At 49.5% G+C, this 19,044-nt stretch overlaps 2 protein-coding genes across 2 annotated transcripts; both read left to right on the top strand.

Moving 5' to 3' along the window:
• Window positions 1–1,210: 1,210 nt before the first annotated feature.
• LOC131204609 (calcineurin B homologous protein 2-like) lies at window positions 1,211–8,775 on the top strand. Its single transcript, XM_058196042.1, has 7 exons — window positions 1,211–1,373; window positions 2,455–2,527; window positions 4,122–4,202; window positions 4,879–4,988; window positions 5,192–5,253; window positions 5,885–6,007; window positions 7,759–8,775. Exons 1-7 carry the CDS (start codon window positions 1,304–1,306, stop codon window positions 7,810–7,812), a joined length of 573 nt encoding a protein of 190 aa, XP_058052025.1. The 5' UTR covers window positions 1,211–1,303; the 3' UTR covers window positions 7,813–8,775.
• Window positions 8,776–10,158: 1,383 nt separating this feature from the next.
• LOC131204608 (ras-related protein ORAB-1-like) lies at window positions 10,159–18,452 on the top strand. Its single transcript, XM_058196041.1, has 7 exons — window positions 10,159–10,457; window positions 12,137–12,295; window positions 13,177–13,249; window positions 14,042–14,137; window positions 15,287–15,382; window positions 16,427–16,558; window positions 17,276–18,452. The coding sequence occupies exons 2-7, from the start codon at window positions 12,273–12,275 to the stop codon at window positions 17,495–17,497; spliced, it is 642 nt and encodes a 213-aa protein (XP_058052024.1). The 5' UTR covers window positions 10,159–10,457; window positions 12,137–12,272; the 3' UTR covers window positions 17,498–18,452.
• Window positions 18,453–19,044: the final 592 nt, after the last annotated feature.

Here is a 19,044-nt window from a genome sequence, read left to right as displayed (position 1 = left end):
AATTTGAATCCCAGTGGCAGCTGCCTTCTTGGTTTATTTCAAAAGATGTATAGCCTCCGATGGCAAAATCAGGAATTTTAAAAATCCCAAGAAGCACAGCAGTACTTTTTAAGTTATCTCCCCCTCCCCTATATTCCTTCTTTTAATTTAAAAACAAACAAGAAATATTGTACAGTATACCATAAATAAGTAAGAAAATCCTGCTGGAGATAATTATATTCATATTGTGCATTGTGTATATTTATGTGTCTTGTTGGTGTATCTTTTCCCAGCTTCTGTAACTATTCTGTGTGGTGGTTTTTTTGAAAATGTAAGGTGTTTTCTCGCAAAAGAAAGTTATATAAAATATCTATTTTGCGCAAGATGTAATCTGTCTGATATTTTCTTCTGTTCTGATGGGTTGCCGGGTGGCCGAGCAGGTGGCCGTGGACACGAGGTTTTCACAGATTCTGCGTAAAAGGTGTGCAAAACTTCCTCCTCCTCATTCAGGCCATTCATGTATTCCCTTGCTGGGAATGACTTAGCCAAGCAAACCGCTACAGTTCCTACATCGCTTAGGGACTTCAGCCTTCTCCTCTAAGCAACCCCGTTGGAATTCCAAGAACAAGCTTGGATCTCGGTTCTGCCTTGTTGGAAAACTAACAAGTCATCCAGTTCAAACTCTGTAAGTGCTCTCGGAGCTGGGTTGTTACCACCTAGGCAGGGATTGCATCCGTGTTTTGATGTATGGAGAATTTCTTCTTCCTCCCCTTCCTTTAGTTTCTCCAACTTTTCTCCCACGGTCACCGCCCTGGCAGGGAGGGGTTTCCCCGAAGGCCCCCGGCCCACTTGCTCACCCTTGGGAAGCAGCCAAGGCGCCTCTCTCTCTTCGGGGAGTCCCCCTCCTGCGAGCCCCTTCCTCCACTTACGGGCCGGCTGGGGGAGCCTCTCTTTCCAGCCAGCCCCGCGGGGGACAAAACCTCCAGGAAGACCCCTCCCCCCACCCACCCCCGATTGCAGAGCTTTGCCAGCCGCCGCCTTTGCTTTCCTCGCGGAGCGCAGAGACGCCGCCCCCACCGACCGTCCGCGGGGCTGCGATCCGGGAGCCCCACGAAGGCGGCGCCGGCGGCCGCCAACTAAGCTGGGAGGCCGGGAAGGCTGGGAGCCAAGCGGGGCGGGGCGGGGAGCTCCGACCGCCCACAGGTAGCCGCCCCCCGACCCGACCCGACCCCGCGGCGGCGCCTCCGCTTCCCGGGGCAGTCCCAAGCCTTGCCCGAGAGGGGGTCGCTCCTCCTCCTCCTCCTCGCCCAGCCTGGCGGTGGTGATGGGCGCGCAGGGCTCGCAGGAGGAGCGGCCGGTCCCGGAGCAGGAGGCGATCCTGGCTGAGACCGGCTGTAAGGCGCCGCCGCCCCCCCGGAGGGAGGAAGGGAGCCCCTCGGGCCGCGCCTTTCTCTCTCTCTCTCCCCAGAACTCCAACGCCCATCATCCGCGGGAGAGCCCAGCTGGGGCCGGGCGGGGGTCGAGGGCGCGCAGGCGGGGAGGGGTCTCCGCGGGAGCTCGGAGGGAGGGCAGCGCAGGGCCGGGGACGCGGGGGATCAGTGCCCCTCCGGCTGCGGCCGCTGGGCGGTGTAGTCCCGCAGAAAGGTTGGGTCGGCAAAGCCGGATCGGGGCCCCGGGAGACCCTCTGGCTCCTCGTGGCTCCCTCGGGAAGGGGAGGGGCCGCTCCATGACGACCCCCTCCCCCAAGCCCAGGCCCCGCCCATCCCGGCTGCTGCGCCGCTTGCGGGGGTCCCGGCCGGAGTCGGCCAAGGGGCGGTTGGGGGAGGGGCCTCTCCGCGACCCCCACCCCACCCCTCCCCCCACCCAGCCGGCTTTGAAGTTTCCCAGCCGGGCGGGGAAGGGCTGCCTGGGGCGCGGGGAAGGTCCGGCTCGCTGCCACAGACGCCCCGACGGACATTTCGTGGCGGGTGGGGAGGAATCAGGCTGTCGGTTGGGTGGGGAGGGGGCGGCCCGTTGCCCGTCCACTAGTTTTAAGCCCCCTCCCCCCCAGAGAAGCGAATCAGCCGGGCTGCCCCTTTGCCCCGGGGGCAACTGGTCCGAAAGACCCTCTCAACCTGCCTGCCCCCCCCCGAGGGGTTCCCTGGGGCCACGGGATTGCCTGGCCTCTTGGAAGGGCCCCCCCTACCCCCCTTCCAGGCCTGACCCCCACCCTCCCTCGGCCCCTCTTCTACCCCCCAGCAAAAGGTCCAGGTGAACCGGCATTCCCCACCTATCTCCCCTCCAAAAGGTCCACACCCCTGCCCCCCCCTCAATGCAGAGGGCAACTGCTTCTCCCTGGGGATCCAGCCAGGCCAGCCTCCTCCTCAAATCCACACTTGCAGCCCCCAAAGCCGTTGCTGCTTCACTCTGGCACCTGCCAGGTCCTGGCCGGATTCCCTGCAATTGAGCATATCAATCCTTTCTTATTTTGTCCAGTTTCCGAAGCCAGCCTCGCCCGCCTCTACCAGCGCTTCCAGGCCTTGGACACGGCAGACAAGGGCTACCTGAAGTAAGTGGGATGGGGAGGCAGAGCAGGGGGGGCAGGAAAGGGGGCTGGGGGGGGCTTTGGGGCGCAAGGCACACCTTCAAAGCTTGAAGCTTTCTTATCACTGCATGGAGTTTCCCCCCCCTTTCCTTAACCACAATATCAGCTGACATTGACCTGAAATGTGCATTACTTAGGGTTAGTTTCAAACAAGCCATCTTCCAACGATGGGCTACTTACTTTGTGTGGCAAGTGACAAAGCAGAAAGCCAGAAGGACAAACCAATGAACCTGAAAACCAAATTGCCTTGGGCAACGGGATTTTTTCAGCCCTCTTCAAAAATGGAGAGAGCATTAAAAAGTTGGTGAAAGCCACCTTAGAAAAATAAATCAGTTCTCCTGGTTTAAATCTGAACTATTAAAATTGAAAACATTAAAAGAACTCCAGGAAAAAGATAATGGCAATCTACTCAAATGAAAACTGTGAAAATGAAAAATATTAAAAGAACTCCAGGAGAAAATAAGAAAAATTTAAAGACGGTGGTTCTTGATTTGCTTACTGGCTGAACAGCAATACTGAACAAAGTGACTTATGACCGTTTTTCACACTTATGACCATTTCAGCATCCCCATTGGTCACATGATCAAATTTGGATGCTTGGTAACTGACTCATATTTATGATGGTCGCAGTGTCCTCAGGTCACATGATCTCCTTTTGCGACCTTCCGATACGCAAAGTCAGCGGGGAAACCAGGTTCACTTAACAGCCATGTGACTAACTTAACGACTGCAGTGATTCACTTAACAACTCTGGTAAGAAAGGGCGTAAAATGGGGCAAAACTCACTTAACAACGGTCTCGTTTAGCAACAGAAATTTTGCAGTCAATTTTGGTCGAGGACTGTCTATAATAATTCTTAGCTAATGGTGCTGTTTTTATTTTTTAATAAGACACAGCACAGGACTAATGTTTTCCAAGATTCTCCCCTTAAAAGGCCATTCTGCAACTTCTCTTTTATATGGAGGATTTTTTCTCCTTTCCATCCTGCCTTATTTGTCTTGCTCTATAAATTGAGGCCCCTGGAAAGAAGCTGTATTTTCAGCCGTCTCCAAAAACAACTCTGCCACCTCAGTTGCAAACAAAGCCTCCACAGCAGGTAGTAATCAGCAGGGAAACAGCAAATTCCAGAAGGAAGCGGAATTAAGAAAGCCGACTTTAAATAAGCGTCCCAAAATACCTTTTTGTTTTGGAAACAAGAAACTTCATTTTATTATGACTGACTGATATCTGCATTTGATTATTTGTGCATCCAGTTCCCACTGTGTTTCTATCATTCTCCACCCTGGAGCACCTCAGCGGAACGTGTTAGAAAATGCAATTAATTCTGATGTGAATCTACAGTTTAATCTTGGCCATTTTTAAGACTTGTAGTCTTCAACTCCCAGAATTCTCCAGCTGGCTTTGCTTGAAGACTTGTGGACTTCAACTCCCAGAATTCCAAAGCTGGCCGGGGAATTTGGGGAGTTGAAGTCCGCAGGTCTTTAGGTGGCTAAGACTGGACAGCCCTGGCTTAATCGGTTGCTGTAAAGTCACCATTTTTCTCTTTTGCTCCTGGCAGCCGATACGATCTGGAAGGGATCGGCAAGTTGGCAGTGAACCCTATTGGAGACCGGATCATCAATGCCTTCTTCCCGGACGGGTGAGTCCGGGACAGCCTCCAAAGTCCAGCCCGGGAGGAGGAGTCAGGCCTGGCTAGGCCATAGATCTTATGCCCTGCCCTCATCAACGGAAGTGGACTCTGATCCACCTGACTTTTGTTTACAAGCTGGCACAGAAAGAACAGAGGGGCAGTGAAGCTAAATAGCAATAACAGAGAATCTTTGTAGCTCAGGGTTGAACTATTGGGGTCTCTGGTGCTCTCTGAGCTGGGCTGTTTCCTTGCAGACGTTTCATGACCTAACTAGGGAACATTATCAGTGCTAAAAAGGAAGGGGGTTTGCAGGAAGGAGGAGGAGAACTGTGGGGCCGTTGGTGCTCTCTAAGCTTGGTTGTTTTCCTGAAGACGTTTCATGACCCAACTAGGGAACATCATCAGTGCTAGAAGGGGAGTGGAGTGGAGGAGATGGGGATGGAAGGAAGAGGAGGAGGACTGGGGGGGGGTCTTTGGTGCTCTCTGAGCTGGGTGGTTTCCTTGCAGACGTTTCATGATCCAACGAGGTAACATCATCAGTACTAAAAGGGAGTGTTTATATAGAAGTAGCTTGCTTGTAAACAGCAAACCTCACTCCTTTCTATTCTTATTCTACGTATTCTTTTTATCCGGTAATGTCCCCGGATAAGGAGCATTCTTAGAATGGGGTTTTGTTCTCCCCCAGGACTGAGGAAGCCGACTTCCGCTCCTTTGCTCGTGTGCTGGCTCACTTCCGGCCAGTGGAGGCCCCCGGCAGCCCCGAGGACATCAACAGCCCCCTTAGCAAGCTGAAGTGTGAGTATGACATATATTCGCTGCCTTGAATTATTTGTAAAAGTAATAAAGGCAGGATACAAATGAATGAATGAATGAACGAACGAACGAACGAATGAATGAGCAACTCAGTCTTGTGAGAGTTGGCATTGTATTTCCAGTACTTTTGATCTCCTGATTCTCATCCTCGGTTCTAATTCTTGCTTTTTCTGATTCTGGTAAAGTTGCTTTTCAGTTATACGACCAGGATAAGGATGGGAAGATCTCACGGGCTGAAATGCTGCAGGTAATTCATTGCTGGGTGATCTATTCTCCAAAGCACCTGAGGGCCGGACAAGAAACGATGGATGGAAACTCACCTAGAAGAGAAGCAACCTGGAAGTCAGGAGAAACTTCCTGACAGTGAGGACAATTAACCAGTGGAACAGTTTGCCACCAGAAGTTGTGGGAGCTCCACCACTGGAGGTTTTCAAGAAGAGACTGGACAGCCATTTGTCTAAAATGGTAGAGGCTAGAAGGCCTCCAAGGTCCCTCCCAACCCTATTATTCCAGCTAAGCTGGCTGGGGAATTCTGGGAGTTGAAGTCCACCTGTCTTCAAATGGCCCAAGTTGAGAAACGCTGATCTAGATGCTCTGTGCAGATGCCTCTGGCGAAAAGCAACCAGGCTCGATTCTCCCCTTGCAGTGAAAAACAGATTGGGGTGGGCTCCGAGTTCAAATCCACTCCTGTGAAAATGGTAAACGGCTTAACTTGCACCGTGAAGCCAGAGTGGACTCTCTTCTTAACGGAGGGTCGGTCCTTCCCTGTAAAATCCAAGTTTGGCCTTCATCAAGAGGTGACCCAGGGGGTGGGAATCCGCAAGCCCCCCACCCCTCTCTGGCTGCACTCAACTTCGGCTGTCTCTGTTCGCACCCAGGTCTTGAGAATGATGGTGGGCCTCCAGGTGACCAACGACCAGCTCGAGAACATCACGGACCGAACCATCCAGGAGGCCGACAGAGATGGAGACAAGGCCATCTCCTTTGAGGAGTTTGCCAAGGTCGGTTGGGCAAAAAAGAAAATGACAGTTTTAGGGGGCGCAGATCAGGGGTGAAATGTAAAATCTGTTACTGCCGGTTCTGTGGGTGTGGCTTGGTGGGTGGGTGGGGTAATGTGACTGGGTGGGCGTGGCCAACTTTTTAAAAAAAAAACTTTTAAAAGCATTTTTTCTACAACCTCTTCGGCCTTTTAAAAGGCTCCTCTGACAATCCCAGCTGAGTTGCTGGATCATCAGAGGCTTTTCTTCTTTTAAAAGCTTTTTTTTTTTTTGCCTTTAAAAGAAAAAAAAGACTCTCATGATCAGGCAACTCAGCTGGGATCACCAGAGGAGCCTTTTAAAAGCATTTTTTCTACAACCAAGAGGTTGTAGAAAAAATGCTTTTAAAAGGCTCTGACAATCCCAGCTGAGCCACGCGATCACCAGAGGCTTTTTAGAAATTATTTTTTAAAGCATTTTTTCAGCTGAAAAAAAAATGCTTTTAAAAGTAAAAAAAAAACCTGATGATTGCCCGGCTCAGCTGGACATGGGGGAGGGTGCTACCGGTTCTCCGAACCACCCACTGCCATCACTACCGGATCAGGTGAAGCATTTAACCTCTGGTGCGGATGCAGAGAGGCTGGGAAGGGGGAGGCAGCTGTTTCACTCCATAGATAGTCCTCAATGTACAACCATTTCTTTAACGACCGTTCAAAGTCACAAGACCACTGGGGGGGAGAAGAGACTTCTGAGTGGTCCTTGCACTTACGACCGTTCCCATGATCACATGATGAGAATTGGGGTGCTGGCCAACCAGCGTGTATTTATAATGGTTGTAGCATCCCACGTGATCACTGTTTCAAGGGATTTGCTTAACAACCGTGGCAAAAAGCAGATGGGGAGATCAGTTACAACTCACTTAACAACCGGTGGCTTAACAATGGGAATTCTGGTCATAAGTGGTCTTAAGTTGACGACTGCCTGTAATTGTCTGGCTTGACCAACCTGGTGCCCTCCAGAAGTGCTGGGACTACAACATCAGGAACGTCCCAGGCATTCCTGCAGAATTTGGAGAAGGCGACAACTATAGAAAGCAAAAAGCAAGAAATCTAATTTTTAGCTGAGGTCTGGACACTCAGAAGGGTGATGGGAAAACTTTGCACCTATTTTTGAGAAATTAGCATGGAAAGATAGTCCTAAACCTTGGCCAATTTTAAGAACTGTGGACTTCAATTCCCAGCTTTGCTGGCTGGGAATTCTGGGTGTTGAAGCCTGTAAGTCTTAAAAGTGGCCAAAGTTGGACAACCCTGTTCTAAAGCTAAATATGGTAGTCCTTGACTTATAACAGTTCGTTTAGTGACCGTTCAAAGTTACAATGTTGCTGGGAGGAAAAGTGACTTAAGACCGCTTTTCAGAGTTACGACCGTTGCAGCATCCCCATGGTCACATGATCCGAATTCAGACGCTCAGCAACTGACTCCTATTTATGACGGTCGCAGTGTCCTGGGGTCACGTGATCCCCTTTTGCAACCTTCTGACGAGCAAATTCAAAGCCACTTAACAACCGTTTGACTAACTTATCAGTTGCAGTGATTCACTGAGCAACTGTGGCAAGAAAGGTCATAACACGGGGCAAAACTCACTTCACAACTGTTTCATTTAGCAGCGGAAACGTTGGGCTCGATTGTGTTCGTAAGACGAGGACTTTCTGTCCTCGCATCAACGGAAGGTTTTCCTAAAATCTCCCTCTCTGTTTTTTTGGGGTTTTTTTGCAGTCGGTGGAAAAGCTGAATATTGAACAGAAGATGAGTCTACGAATCCTGAAATGAGGAAGGTCCAGGGGGGCTTTATGGCGAAGGGTGAAGAAAAACAGCCTCCGGAATCTGATCAGCTCTCTCGTGGGTTCCTGAGCGTGCACAGAAAGCTTGTTTCAGAGATGCGACCCACGAGTTCGGACAGCTGATGCTTGCAGCTTAGACCTCCAGTTAGGAATTAGGAGAACTGCGATCTCAAAATGAGCCATTTATGTAATGGGTGTGGTGCTTGAAGGTAGTCCTCATCTTACGACCATTCATTATGTGTCCGAAGTTACAACAGCACTGAAATAAGTTTTCCCCACTTACCGCAATCCCCGGGGTCACGTGATCAAAATTCAGACGCTTGACGGGGTCACGTGATCCCCTTTGGCCACCTTCTGATCGGCAGAGTCAATAGGGAGGCCAGATTCGCTTAATGACCGCACGACTGCCTTAACGACCGCAGGGATTCATTTAACAACTCGGCTACTAATTTAACACCCACAACGATTCGGTTAATGACTGTGACCAGGAAGGTCGTAAAATTTTGCAACATCCTGCTCAGCAAGGGAAATTTGGCGCTCGGTCATGGGCGTAAGTTGAGGACTAATTGAATTTTGGGTTCAATTGTGGACTTAAGTTGAGGACTACCTGTAGGAAGAAAGCAAAATCAGGGAGCCCCGTCTCTCTCTCTTTCTCACCCTTTCTTTCTCTTCTATCTCTTTCTCTCCTCTCCCCTCTGTAATTTCTCTTCTCTCTCTTTCTCCCTCTTTTTCTCTCCTCTCTGTCCCTTTCTCTCCTCTTTCTTTCTCTCTCTCTCTCTCTTTCTCTCCTCTCTCTTTCACAACCAGGGGCGTGCATAAGAGCACCAGCGTGCCTACCGTTTCTGTCCTAATGTTCCCTTTGGTCGTATTCAATTTGTGTGGTTATTTCATGCTTATACTTATATATATTGTTGTGTTTGACAAAATAAATAAATAAATAAAAATAAAACCACGGAGGGAGTTCTAACTTACTTTCAGCTGCCAGGAAAGTTCACCCACCAGCTATCAACAGCCCTGGCATACACCGCATTCCAGGCAGAGGGGGGGGGGGAAGGGCTGGCGGGGGCTGAGCTGCCAACTGCCCAAGTTACTCTTGAGCCAAGAATTTGCAAGGGGTGGGTGGAGATTTTCCGTGAATTTCTTTCAGGGAAGGAAAACATGGCAAAGCCCCCTAACCCTGCCCAGCTTCGAAACAAAAGAAACTGCATTTGTTATTGGCTGGATGCACCCCCACCTATTATACCCACGTTCAAGTGATTTATTTTATTTACTTGATGTCCATCCTGCCTTTATTGTTTCTATAAATAACTCAAGGTGTTGAATGTACGTAATGTTCCAGCCTCCTATTTTCCTACAACAACCCTGTGAGGTGGGTTGAACTGAAAGGAGTGACTGGCTCAAAGTCACCCAGCCGGCTTTTGTGCCTAAGGCGGGACTAGAACTCACCGTCTCCTGGTTTCTAACCCAGCATCTTAAACCACTACACCAAACTATCTGGGCTTGCTTTCTCTTACCTCCGAAAAACAACCCTGCAAGGTGGGCTGGGCTACGTTTCCCAGACAGCTTTTCATAGCCCTGGGGTAGGGGAGGGTAGAATAGACCACTGAGTCCCTCTGGGCCAGCCCACCCCTTAATTCCCAGCTCTAGTGACGGCTTCTCTGCCCGAAGTGAAGACCCCCCTTCAGAGTTTGACCCTTGCACGTGGTGCCAAACCTCCCCCGCCCCCCCCCCCCCCGCACAGAAGGCATTTTTTGCAACACCTCAAGCCCTCTTCGGGGAGGGGGAAGGGGGTCGCCCCACCTCTCCCCCTCCTCAGGCAGGGGCAGGATCCTGCACGCGAGAGATGATTCAGGATTTAGGATAGAGCTGGAAGGGACCTTGGAGGTCTTCTAGTCCACCCTACCTATCCTATCCCATTTCCGACAAGCGGCTCTCCAGTCTCTTCTCCAGTGATGAAGCGGCCACGACTTCTGGTGGCAAGCCGTTCCACTGGTGCATTGTCCTCAATGCAAAGCAACCTCCTCGTCGTCCAGAAGGATGCCACGCTTGCCCACCCAGCCTCCTTCCCGGCTCCTCGATGCGTCTCCCCGCCCAGCCCAGCCCAGCCCATCACCCCACCGGTGCCCCTCCCGGGAGACGCCCCCTCCCCACCTGGGCGCTGCCTGGGGCTGACCTGCTGATGCTGCCCTCCCCCCCCCCACCCACCCACTGCAGCCCGGCTCTGCATGGTCTCATGACGTCATTCCCGGGACTGGCCAATGGGCGCGCGCCCAGCTGGAGCCCCCCTCTCCCCCCCCCCCGCTGCAGGACAGCCGGGCCGGGGACGGAGCGCGCCAGCTGGTGCCGCGGCTGCTGCTTTAGGGGCGGGGGTCGCGAGGGGCTCTTTGTCTCCATCGCGGAGCCGCTCCATCCCACGTTGCATCGGGGACCGGCCGGGGCTCCCCTCCGGCATGGCCGGCCTGAGCATCAGCAGCAGCAGCAGCCCCCCAGGAAGGAGCCCCCCGCGCCCCCCACCCTGCAGGTAGGGTAGCCCCCCGGCTTGTCCGGCGGAGCCCGACCCGAGCATCCTCCGCGGACGTCCGCCTTCGCCTCTGCGGAGCTCATCTCTGGCCCCGCTCCAGGGGAAAAAACGAGGTAAGGCTGCCCTTGCCAGCTTCCCTTCGGGCGACCCCCAGACCCAATAGAAAGGGGGAGTCAAACTGGGCTCGGTCTTTCCAAGGGGGGACCGTGGGACTGGAGGAGGATGGCTGGCTTGTGGGGGGGGGGAGAATCAGCAGGGAGGGCCCCAAATCTGTTTTTCCTGAACCCCCTTAATGCCCCTTCGTGGTTTGTGACCCCAAAGCCTTGGCTGTGGGGGTCCCTGCTTATTTTAGAGGGAGTGGGTCTGTATTGGTGGAGATGTGGGGACTGAGCTGCCCCCCAGGCCTTGCAACAAGGCCCAGAATTTAGCTGCATCTGTGTTTGTGAACACAACACCACCACCACCCGGATAAATTTGCACCTTCCCAAGGCTTGGGTGGGGGGACCCCAGGATGGAAAATGGGTGGATTAAATCGATCTATGGGGCTGTTCAGTTTAATGCAGGTGGGTGGGGTTCCTCTTGGGTCAAACAAACCCAAGTAAACGCAAAAGAACAAAACAAGACACCATCCATCTGTGGCTAGCTAGAACTCTGGGGCCCTCGTACCCACCGGAATTCAAAACAAGGATGCAGAATAACAAGAGTTGGAAGGGCCCTTGGAGGTCTTCTAGTCCAACCTCAGACCCTAGGCAGGGATGTCCAACTTGTGGACTTCAATTCCCAGAATTCCCCAGCCAATTGTCTCTTGAAAAAAAACACCTCTGGGATTAAATTCTATTAAATGTAAAAAAAAAAAAGTGGGGGTGGTGGAGTATGAGAAGGTCCCGATTCCAGCAACAGCCAATCCTGAGATTATACGAAGCAACTATCAAAGGAGTTTCTGGGCATGTGCAAAGTGCTCCCTCCTTTCCCTTAAGAGTCCTTTGGATGGGCTTAAAAGATTGGCCAGATGTCCACCTTTTTGCATTTATAAATGGGTGGAACTGGGTGGAAATAGGTTGCAGTCGTGGAGGCCAATTAAAAATAAAGAATGGAGCACAAGCACCAAGGGGATTTCTTGATATATATTTTTCTTAGCGAGAAGCTCCCAATTTCTGGGACGGGGAGAAAGAACTGGGCCTGAATCAGAAATTAGAACAGCAATAAAAAGAAAAGCATTGATAATTGATAAGGAACTGTGTATGTCTAATCCAGGGGTCTTCAAACTTGGCAGCTTTAAGACTGGTGGACTTCAACTCCCAGAAAGTTGAAATTCCCTGGTCTAGTCTAACAAAGAGAAGGACCCAGGGGTGACATGATAGCAGTTTTCCAATATTTGAGGGCTGCCCCAAAGAGGGAGTCAAGCTATTCTCCAAAGCCCCTGAAGGCAGGACAAGAAGCAATGGATGGAAACTAATCCAGGAGAGAAGCAACCTGGAACTAAGGAGGAATTTCCTGACACTGAGAACAATTAACGGCTTGTCTTCAGAAGTTGTGGGTGCTCCATCACTGGAGTTTTTAAGAAGAGACTGGACAGCCATTTATCTGAAATAGAGTCTCCTGCTTGAGCAGCGGGTCAGACTAGAAGACCTCCACGGTCCCTCCCAACTCCGTTATTCTGGATTTAATTTTAAAATGCTTTCCATTCAGCATTACTTCCTGGTGGTGCTGTAACATAGATGCTCATGCTTCAAATATTTATTTTTGAATTTAAAAGTTAAAAAATAAAAGTGAATTATTTTTAATTTAAAAGGTACCAGTATAAAAATCTTGGACCCACCCAGACTTACTTGCCCCAAAGACAGTCACAACGTAAGACGCCCACGCACCTTCCTTGGCGAACTCAAACCAGTGGGAACGCTGGACTTTGGGAAGGAATTGTGGCTACCATGTCAACCATCAGCCCCGAATAGTAAGTATTCTGCAACCAAGACGGTTCTGTTGCCGGGAGGGTCTTACCTGCATCCCCGCTAAGCTCAGGATGATGGAAAAAGAGTCACACATGTGAGATGGGCAAGGAAATTGAACGAAGCAGATAATAAATAAGGGCTTACAGGTATCCTCTACTTACGACCGCAGCTGAGCTCAAAAATTATGTTGCTGAGAGAGTTGTTAAGTGAGTTTTGCCCCATATTGCGACCTTGCTTGCCATAGTTGTTAAGCGAATCACTAGAGTTGTTTAGTTTTTAACAGAGTTGTTAAATGAATCGGGCTTCTCCATTGACTTTGCTGGTCCGAAAGTTGCAAAACGGGATCACGTGACCCCAGGACGCTGCAACGTCATAAATACAAACTTCATGCATCTGAATTTTGACCATGGGGATCCCTCAGTGGTCACTAAACGAACAGTTGTAAGTCAAGGGCTACCTATATTTCTAGGATACCCCTCACTCGGCCATTTCCAACCGGATCCTGGATTTTTGACAGCAACAGTTGACAATCACAAAAAATTGAAACCCGTCAAATTAAAAAGAAACATCTAAGACAGGGTTCTTTGCAATACAGGTGGTCCTCGACTTATGACCACAGTCTATTTGCTAAGCCAGGTTGATTTTTACAACTGTTTTAGCCACGGTCATTAAGTGAGTCCAGTTTCCCCCACTGACTTTGCTTGTCGGAAGCCATCTGTGAAGCTCGCAGGTGGCGATCCCGTAAGCACAGGACATTGCAACCGTTGTAAATACCGAATGCCCGTATTCGGTTGGCAAGCGAATGGTCATAAGTTGAGGACTACTTGTACCTCACATTTAAATGCTGACCCCGTTTTGTCTATTTTTGCTTCCTCAACAACAGCGATTATTTATTTAAGTTGCTGCTCATTGGAGATTCCGGAGTGGGGAAGTCCTGCCTCCTCCTACGATTTGCGGTAAGAAGGGATTTCGGGTGGAAACTGATGGAGGAGGGCGGGCAGGATTCAAACTCAGGGCCTCGTTTTCAGTGCCAGGTTGAGTTTGGGTCTTATAGGAGGAAGGCGAGGCCTCTGAGAAAATCCTCGGAGGACTTTTTGCAATCTGGAAGTCAGCGGGACCGAATTCAGATTCAGGCCACCTGTCCCTCAAATCTCTTCGGGATAGAGAGCAAGGGACACCTGGACAGGGGTCAGATAAATAATCCAGACTATGGTCACTTTGAGGAACATCCCTCACCTCCAACCAAATCCCAAATGTGCCTTTTCAAGAGTCAACTGGGCTTTTCCCTTGAAGATGTTTCGCTTCTCATCCAAGAAGCTTCTTCAGGGTTTGAACTTCATGAATTGAAGAAGCTCACGAGGATAAGGAGTGAAACGCCTTCAAGGAAAAAAATCCCAAGAAAATCCAGTCGCCTTTTTTTGGGGGGGGAGGGGGGGGAAATAGTTTTGGGACAACCATGACCTGGAGGATTGAGAATCCTCATCCACACCCCGAGCAAATCCTCACATCTGGTTCAAAGGTTCCCCAATTTCAAGAACTTACGGAGTCCACCAACCCTCAACTCTTGGGAGAGCTCTTTGAGGAATGTCTATGCCAGAGATCTTCAAACTTAGCAGCTTTAAGACTTGTGGACTTCAACTCCCAGAATTCTCCAGCCAATAATAATAAAAAATAAGTCTTAAAGCTGCTAAGTTTGAAGACCTCTGGTCTACGCTCTTAAATCTCTAATGATCCTTTTTCTTCCCCAGGATGACACCTACACAGACAGTTACATTAGTACCATCGGAGTGGACTTCAAAATCCGGACCATCGAGCTGGAAGGAAGGACCATCAAATTGCAAATTGTGAGTATCTTCAGGGGGTTAGAAGAGAGGTTGAGAATCAGGTCTTCTGCTGTTTCCTCCCCTCTTTAGATGCCTGGCGTAACTTCCGCATCAGTAGCCAGAGAAGAGGAAGAGAATTGGTTCTTCTTGTCCTCTACTTGGAAAACTGTAGCTGCTGAAGTTCTTACTCAGGAGTTACTCCTGGGATGGAAAACCAATGAATCAAGGTGGCCATTATATAGGTTACTGCCATGAAACTGTGTGGAATTTCATGTGTGAAATTCGGCACTTGATCAATGCCTAGGAAATCTATAAAAGGCCCAAAATAGGATGTCAGAGTTTGAAATATTTACTATTTCATGCATTTCTGAGGCATTCCACTCAAGGCCAAAAGGGAAACTGCCAAAGTATAAAATACTCCTGCTAGAAGGCCATTCTAACCATTCCTTGTTGCAACAAAAAATGGTCACCCGCTAGCAAAAATCCCTGCCACCCCCCACCCATGCCCACCCAATTGCCTGCTTGCCCGCTTCTTTTTAAAAATGCTTTTAAAAGGTAAAAAAAAAAAGGCTCTGATGATCCTAGCTGAGCCGCACGATCATCAGAGCCTCTTTTTTTTACTTTTAAAAGCATTTTTTTACAACCTATTCGGCCAAATAGGTTGCAAAAAAAATGCTTTTAGAAGTAAAAAAAAGATTGCATGCCACAGCTGATCACTCCCCCACATGCTGTTCTACTTACCCCATGCCTCCTTTTGGCATGCACTGTGTGTGGGTGCACACCTCGCATTTGCTGCATGGTGTGCATGGTGCTTGCGCATGTGCAACATGCATGTGCAGTCAGCAAACCGGTAGTAAACCAGTTCAGATTTCTCCACTGCAGCCATGGTCTCCTAGAGCAGGGGTCTCCAACCTTGGCAACTTTAAGACTTGTGGACTTCAACTCCCAGAGCAAAGCTGGCTGAGGAATTCTGGGAGTTGAAGTCCACAAGTCTTAAAGTTGCCAAGGTTGGAGACCCCTGTCCTAGAGGAGGAACCCTTGATCTCTGTTGTCTCAGTTTTGACTGAGCAGAATCCACCTTGCAGATGGGACCTAGAGGTCTCCTTTGTCACCCAGGTCAGCTTGGTCGATTCCACCGTCCGGGGTCTCTCACATCTCTTTTCTCCTCAGTGGGACACAGCTGGCCAGGAGCGCTTCCGAACCATCACCTCCAGCTACTACCGAGGCGCGCACGGCATTATCATCGTCTACGATGTGACGGACCAGGTAAGGCAGGTGGTTCTCCACGGCAGGCAGAGAAGAAGCGTTGTTAGGTTTCCTCCATCTGTGGGGTCTCCGGCTCAGGCAGGGGATTGAGCTAGAACAGGGGTCTCCAAACTTGGCAACTTTAAGACTTGTGGACTTTCAATTGGCAGAAACTGGGCTGAGGAATTCTGGGAGTTGAAGTCCACAAGTCTTAAAGTTGCCATGGTTGGAGATTTCTGGAAGCCTTTCCTAATCCCTTCCAAACCTGTTGTTTTATCTTCTGTGTTCCATCCTTCCAACCACTAACATTCTCAGCTTCTACAAGTAGTGTTAATCCTCGACTTATGACCACAATTGAGCCCAACATTTCTGTTGTTAAGTGAGTTTTGCCCCATTTTGAAACCTTTCTTGTCACAGTTGTCATGGTTGTTAAATCACTGTAGTTACTAGCACAATTGTAAAAGGAATGTGATCTCCATTCACATACATACACACATATACAGACAGACAGATGGATGATACAGAGTAGTGATGGCTAACCTTTTTGCCATTGCATGCCAAAAGCAGGGGGAGTGCGGTGGTGGGGGGTCACGCACATGCCTGCCCAAATCCGTAATTCAATGCCCACCCGACGCATGTGTGTACAACGCCCCCCCGCACTCCCCCTGCTTATGGCACACAACAGCAAAAATGGTTACCGGTAAGCCTGTTTTTCGCCCTCCCGAGGCTCCAAAGCCTTTCTTGGAGCCTGGGGAGGATGAAAAGAGCCTCCCCCACCCCGGAGGACGGAAATGGCCCCTTTCCCAACTTCCGGTGGCCCCAGAAGGCCCGAAAATCAACTGGCCAACGTGCACGCTGGAGTTGAGTTAGGGCAACGCTTGTGTGCTCACAGATACGGCTCTGCGTGCCAGCTGTGGCACGCATGCCATAGGTATGCCATCCCGGATATAGACAGACAGATGCAAATTTTTTGCCTAAGAAAAAAACAGGTCTCTGGATTAGGTACAAGTGAAGCGATAACTCCAAATGCAGGTATTTTATGACATCTCTTCCTCCTCCTTGTAGGATTCGTTCAACAACATGCATCTTTGGCTGGATGAAATTACTCGCTATGCCAGCGAAAACGTCAACAAGCTGATTGTGGGAAACAAGAGTGATCTTTCCAGCAAGAAAGCGGTGGATTACACAACTGCCAAGGTTCATTCTGGGAGGGAGGGGAAGGGATGGGGGGGGGGTCCCACTCCAGGTCTGATCTAGCCTTGACCTGAAATAGATCCAGATGGGGTTGAAGGGAACTGCCAACATACGACTCCGCTCAACCACAACTCCCAGTAGTAAGTCAGGGGCAGGACAATGGTGTTAGCTTAAGTTATAAATCCCCTATCTTTACATCAAGCAAAAATATAAATATCCTGACCAACCGAACAGATTTTATATCGAATGCAAGAAGTTATAAAGGTTACAGTACTGTACCAGGAGACAGTGAGTTCTAGTCCCACTTTAGGCATGAAGGCCAGCTGGGTGACTTTGGCCCAAACCAGGAAATGGTGAATTCTAGTCCTGCCTTAGATATAAAAGCCAGATGGATGATTTTGAGCCACTCTCTCTCTGTCTCAGCCCAACCCACCTCACAGGATTGTTTATTTATTTATTTTTCATATTTTTCATATTTTTTATTTTTTATTTGTTGTGGGGAGAAGAGGAGGAGGAAGACATGTTGGATATGTTTGCCACCTTGAGTTATTTTAAATAATAATAATAATAAAAAAGCAGGATACAAATAAACAAATAGCTCTGGGGAGGTCCATCAAACTTTGGTAGCTGAGCAACCAGTCGTTCAGTGAGGCCTATCCATTAAGCGAGGACTGTACGGAGCTTTTTACCGTGCTCTTACTCTGCCCTCTCCGGATGCAGGAATATGCCGACTCGCTGGCCGTGCCCTTCCTGGAGACAAGCGCCAAGAATGCCACCAATGTTGAGCAGGCTTTCTTGACCATGGCGGCCGAGATCAAGAACCGGGTCAGCAGCGGCCCGACGCAGAACGACAGCCACAAATCGGCCGTCCACATCCAGAGCGGCCCCTTACGGCAAGACGGCACCGGGGCCGGCGAAGACGGGGGCAGAGGATGCTGTTAAGAGGCCGCCATCCATGGAGGGCAGAGTTCGGGGAGTGCCCGGGAAGGGGGCCATGCCAGCCCTGGGAAGCCCCCGCCCCCAGCTTACCTTTGCAGACTCGGAATCTCAAAATGGAGCATTTGACCGTAGCGTCACCTTTGCTTGGTCTGCGGCGGCTTCGTTCCACTTCCCTGGACTTTGGACATTTGTCCTTAATCCACCTCTTCCTACGCCAGGCTCTTTCGCCATCGGGATTCCCTGGACCAGAAGGCTGACCACTGCACTGTCCAGATGTGGTCATCTCGCTGTCCAGAAAATGGCCAAGTTGGAGCACATATTCAGAAGAAACTCACTGACCCCACTCCTCAGAACATAAAGAGTTTCCTGCTTGAGTAGGAGATTGGACTAGAAGACCTCCAAGGTCCTTCCAACTCTGTTATTCCATTATACATACTGCATGCCCTCCGTTATATTTCATGTGGGGGTCGCAGCCCCTTCCTCTCGTTTCTTTAACACCCCCTCTTATTTCATGGTTGAAGACCCTTAGGGGAACCCCCAAGAGATAGTCACCCCTCTCGTCTCCATCCCAATTCCTAGGGGCCGGTTTTCTCCTCACTCGGGGGACGGAAATCATATGGCAAATAGTTCTCTATGGTTCTAACAACCGTGAAAATGGTCCATCGTAACTCGGGAATATTTTTAATTTTGTTTTCCCTCCCCACTTTTCCCTTATTTGCCTGCTTCCCTAGAATTTAAGATTCCCTAAGGAAAAAAAGCTAAGCTTTTAAATTAAAAAGAAAAAATGGTAGGAATGCATGGTTCTACTTAACATACACCAATATTTTTTTCAAGCTAGGTCATTTTCTGATGTGTGGACTTCAGCTTCCAGAATTCCCCAGCCAGCCAAGCTGGCTGGGCAATTCTGGGAATTGAAGTCCACACATCTGAAAATGGTCTAGCTTGATTTTTCTAGTGTAAATTTTTTTTTTTTTTTTTTTACATTTATACCCCGCCCTTCTCCGAAGACTCAGGGCAGCTTACAATTTGCCACAAAATGAAAGCACCCCCAAATTTGTGGGAAGAATATTGATTCAGAAAACCTCAGGATTTTCACAAAACTTTTCTTGGGAATAAAAGTCCTAAACTCAGCAAGATTTTTCAGCCAGGAAAGATCAAATATTTAGACCCTGATCAGCAGATCTGTGAACCTGCAGATTCATACGGCTTTTGAATACTAACATAGCCATTTTTTTTAACCTACAAACCCCTTTTCCTGGGTATTTTTATCCGTGCACCACAAGGGTGCAAAGAAACTCATACTTAAGTTTTTATTTCCAGCTCATATGCCCTGTTTTTCCTGCCTCCAAGAGGTCATAGGACTGAATGAGTCAGACAGTTTAACTTCTCCCCAGCAGAGTGACATCACAGTTTGTTTAACCTCCGTGTTTATTTGTTTTTTTAAAATACATCTTTTTAAAGTTCAGGCAGTGGGCTGAATCGTACCTTAACCTAACGACACGCTAAGCCCTAAACAACAAACCAAGGTTACAAACTAAAAAGCCAACTTT

Source organism: Ahaetulla prasina, chromosome 10 (assembly GCF_028640845.1).
Source record: "Ahaetulla prasina isolate Xishuangbanna chromosome 10, ASM2864084v1, whole genome shotgun sequence".
Taxonomy (NCBI): Eukaryota; Metazoa; Chordata; class Lepidosauria; order Squamata; family Colubridae; genus Ahaetulla; species Ahaetulla prasina.
The sequence above is the reverse complement of the archived record's forward strand: the minus strand, read 5'-3'. Positions and strand labels throughout refer to the sequence as shown.

Bases quoted from the DNA above. Each gene is read 5' to 3' on its own strand.
- LOC131204608 (XM_058196041.1), top strand. From the start codon at position 12,273: ATGTCAACCATCAGCCCCGAATA. The intron at 15,383-16,426 runs GTAAGGCAGGTG...TCCTCCTTGTAG, and splicing joins TCTACGATGTGACGGACCAG to GATTCGTTCAACAACATGCA. The intron at 16,559-17,275 runs GTTCATTCTGGG...CTCCGGATGCAG, and splicing joins TGGATTACACAACTGCCAAG to GAATATGCCGACTCGCTGGC.
- LOC131204609 (XM_058196042.1), top strand. From the start codon at position 1,304: ATGGGCGCGCAGGGCTCGCAGGAGGAGCGGCCGGTCCCGGAGCAGGAG. The intron at 1,374-2,454 runs GTAAGGCGCCGC...TATTTTGTCCAG, and splicing joins GATCCTGGCTGAGACCGGCT to TTTCCGAAGCCAGCCTCGCC. The intron at 6,008-7,758 runs GTCGGTTGGGCA...GTTTTTTTGCAG, and splicing joins CCTTTGAGGAGTTTGCCAAG to TCGGTGGAAAAGCTGAATAT.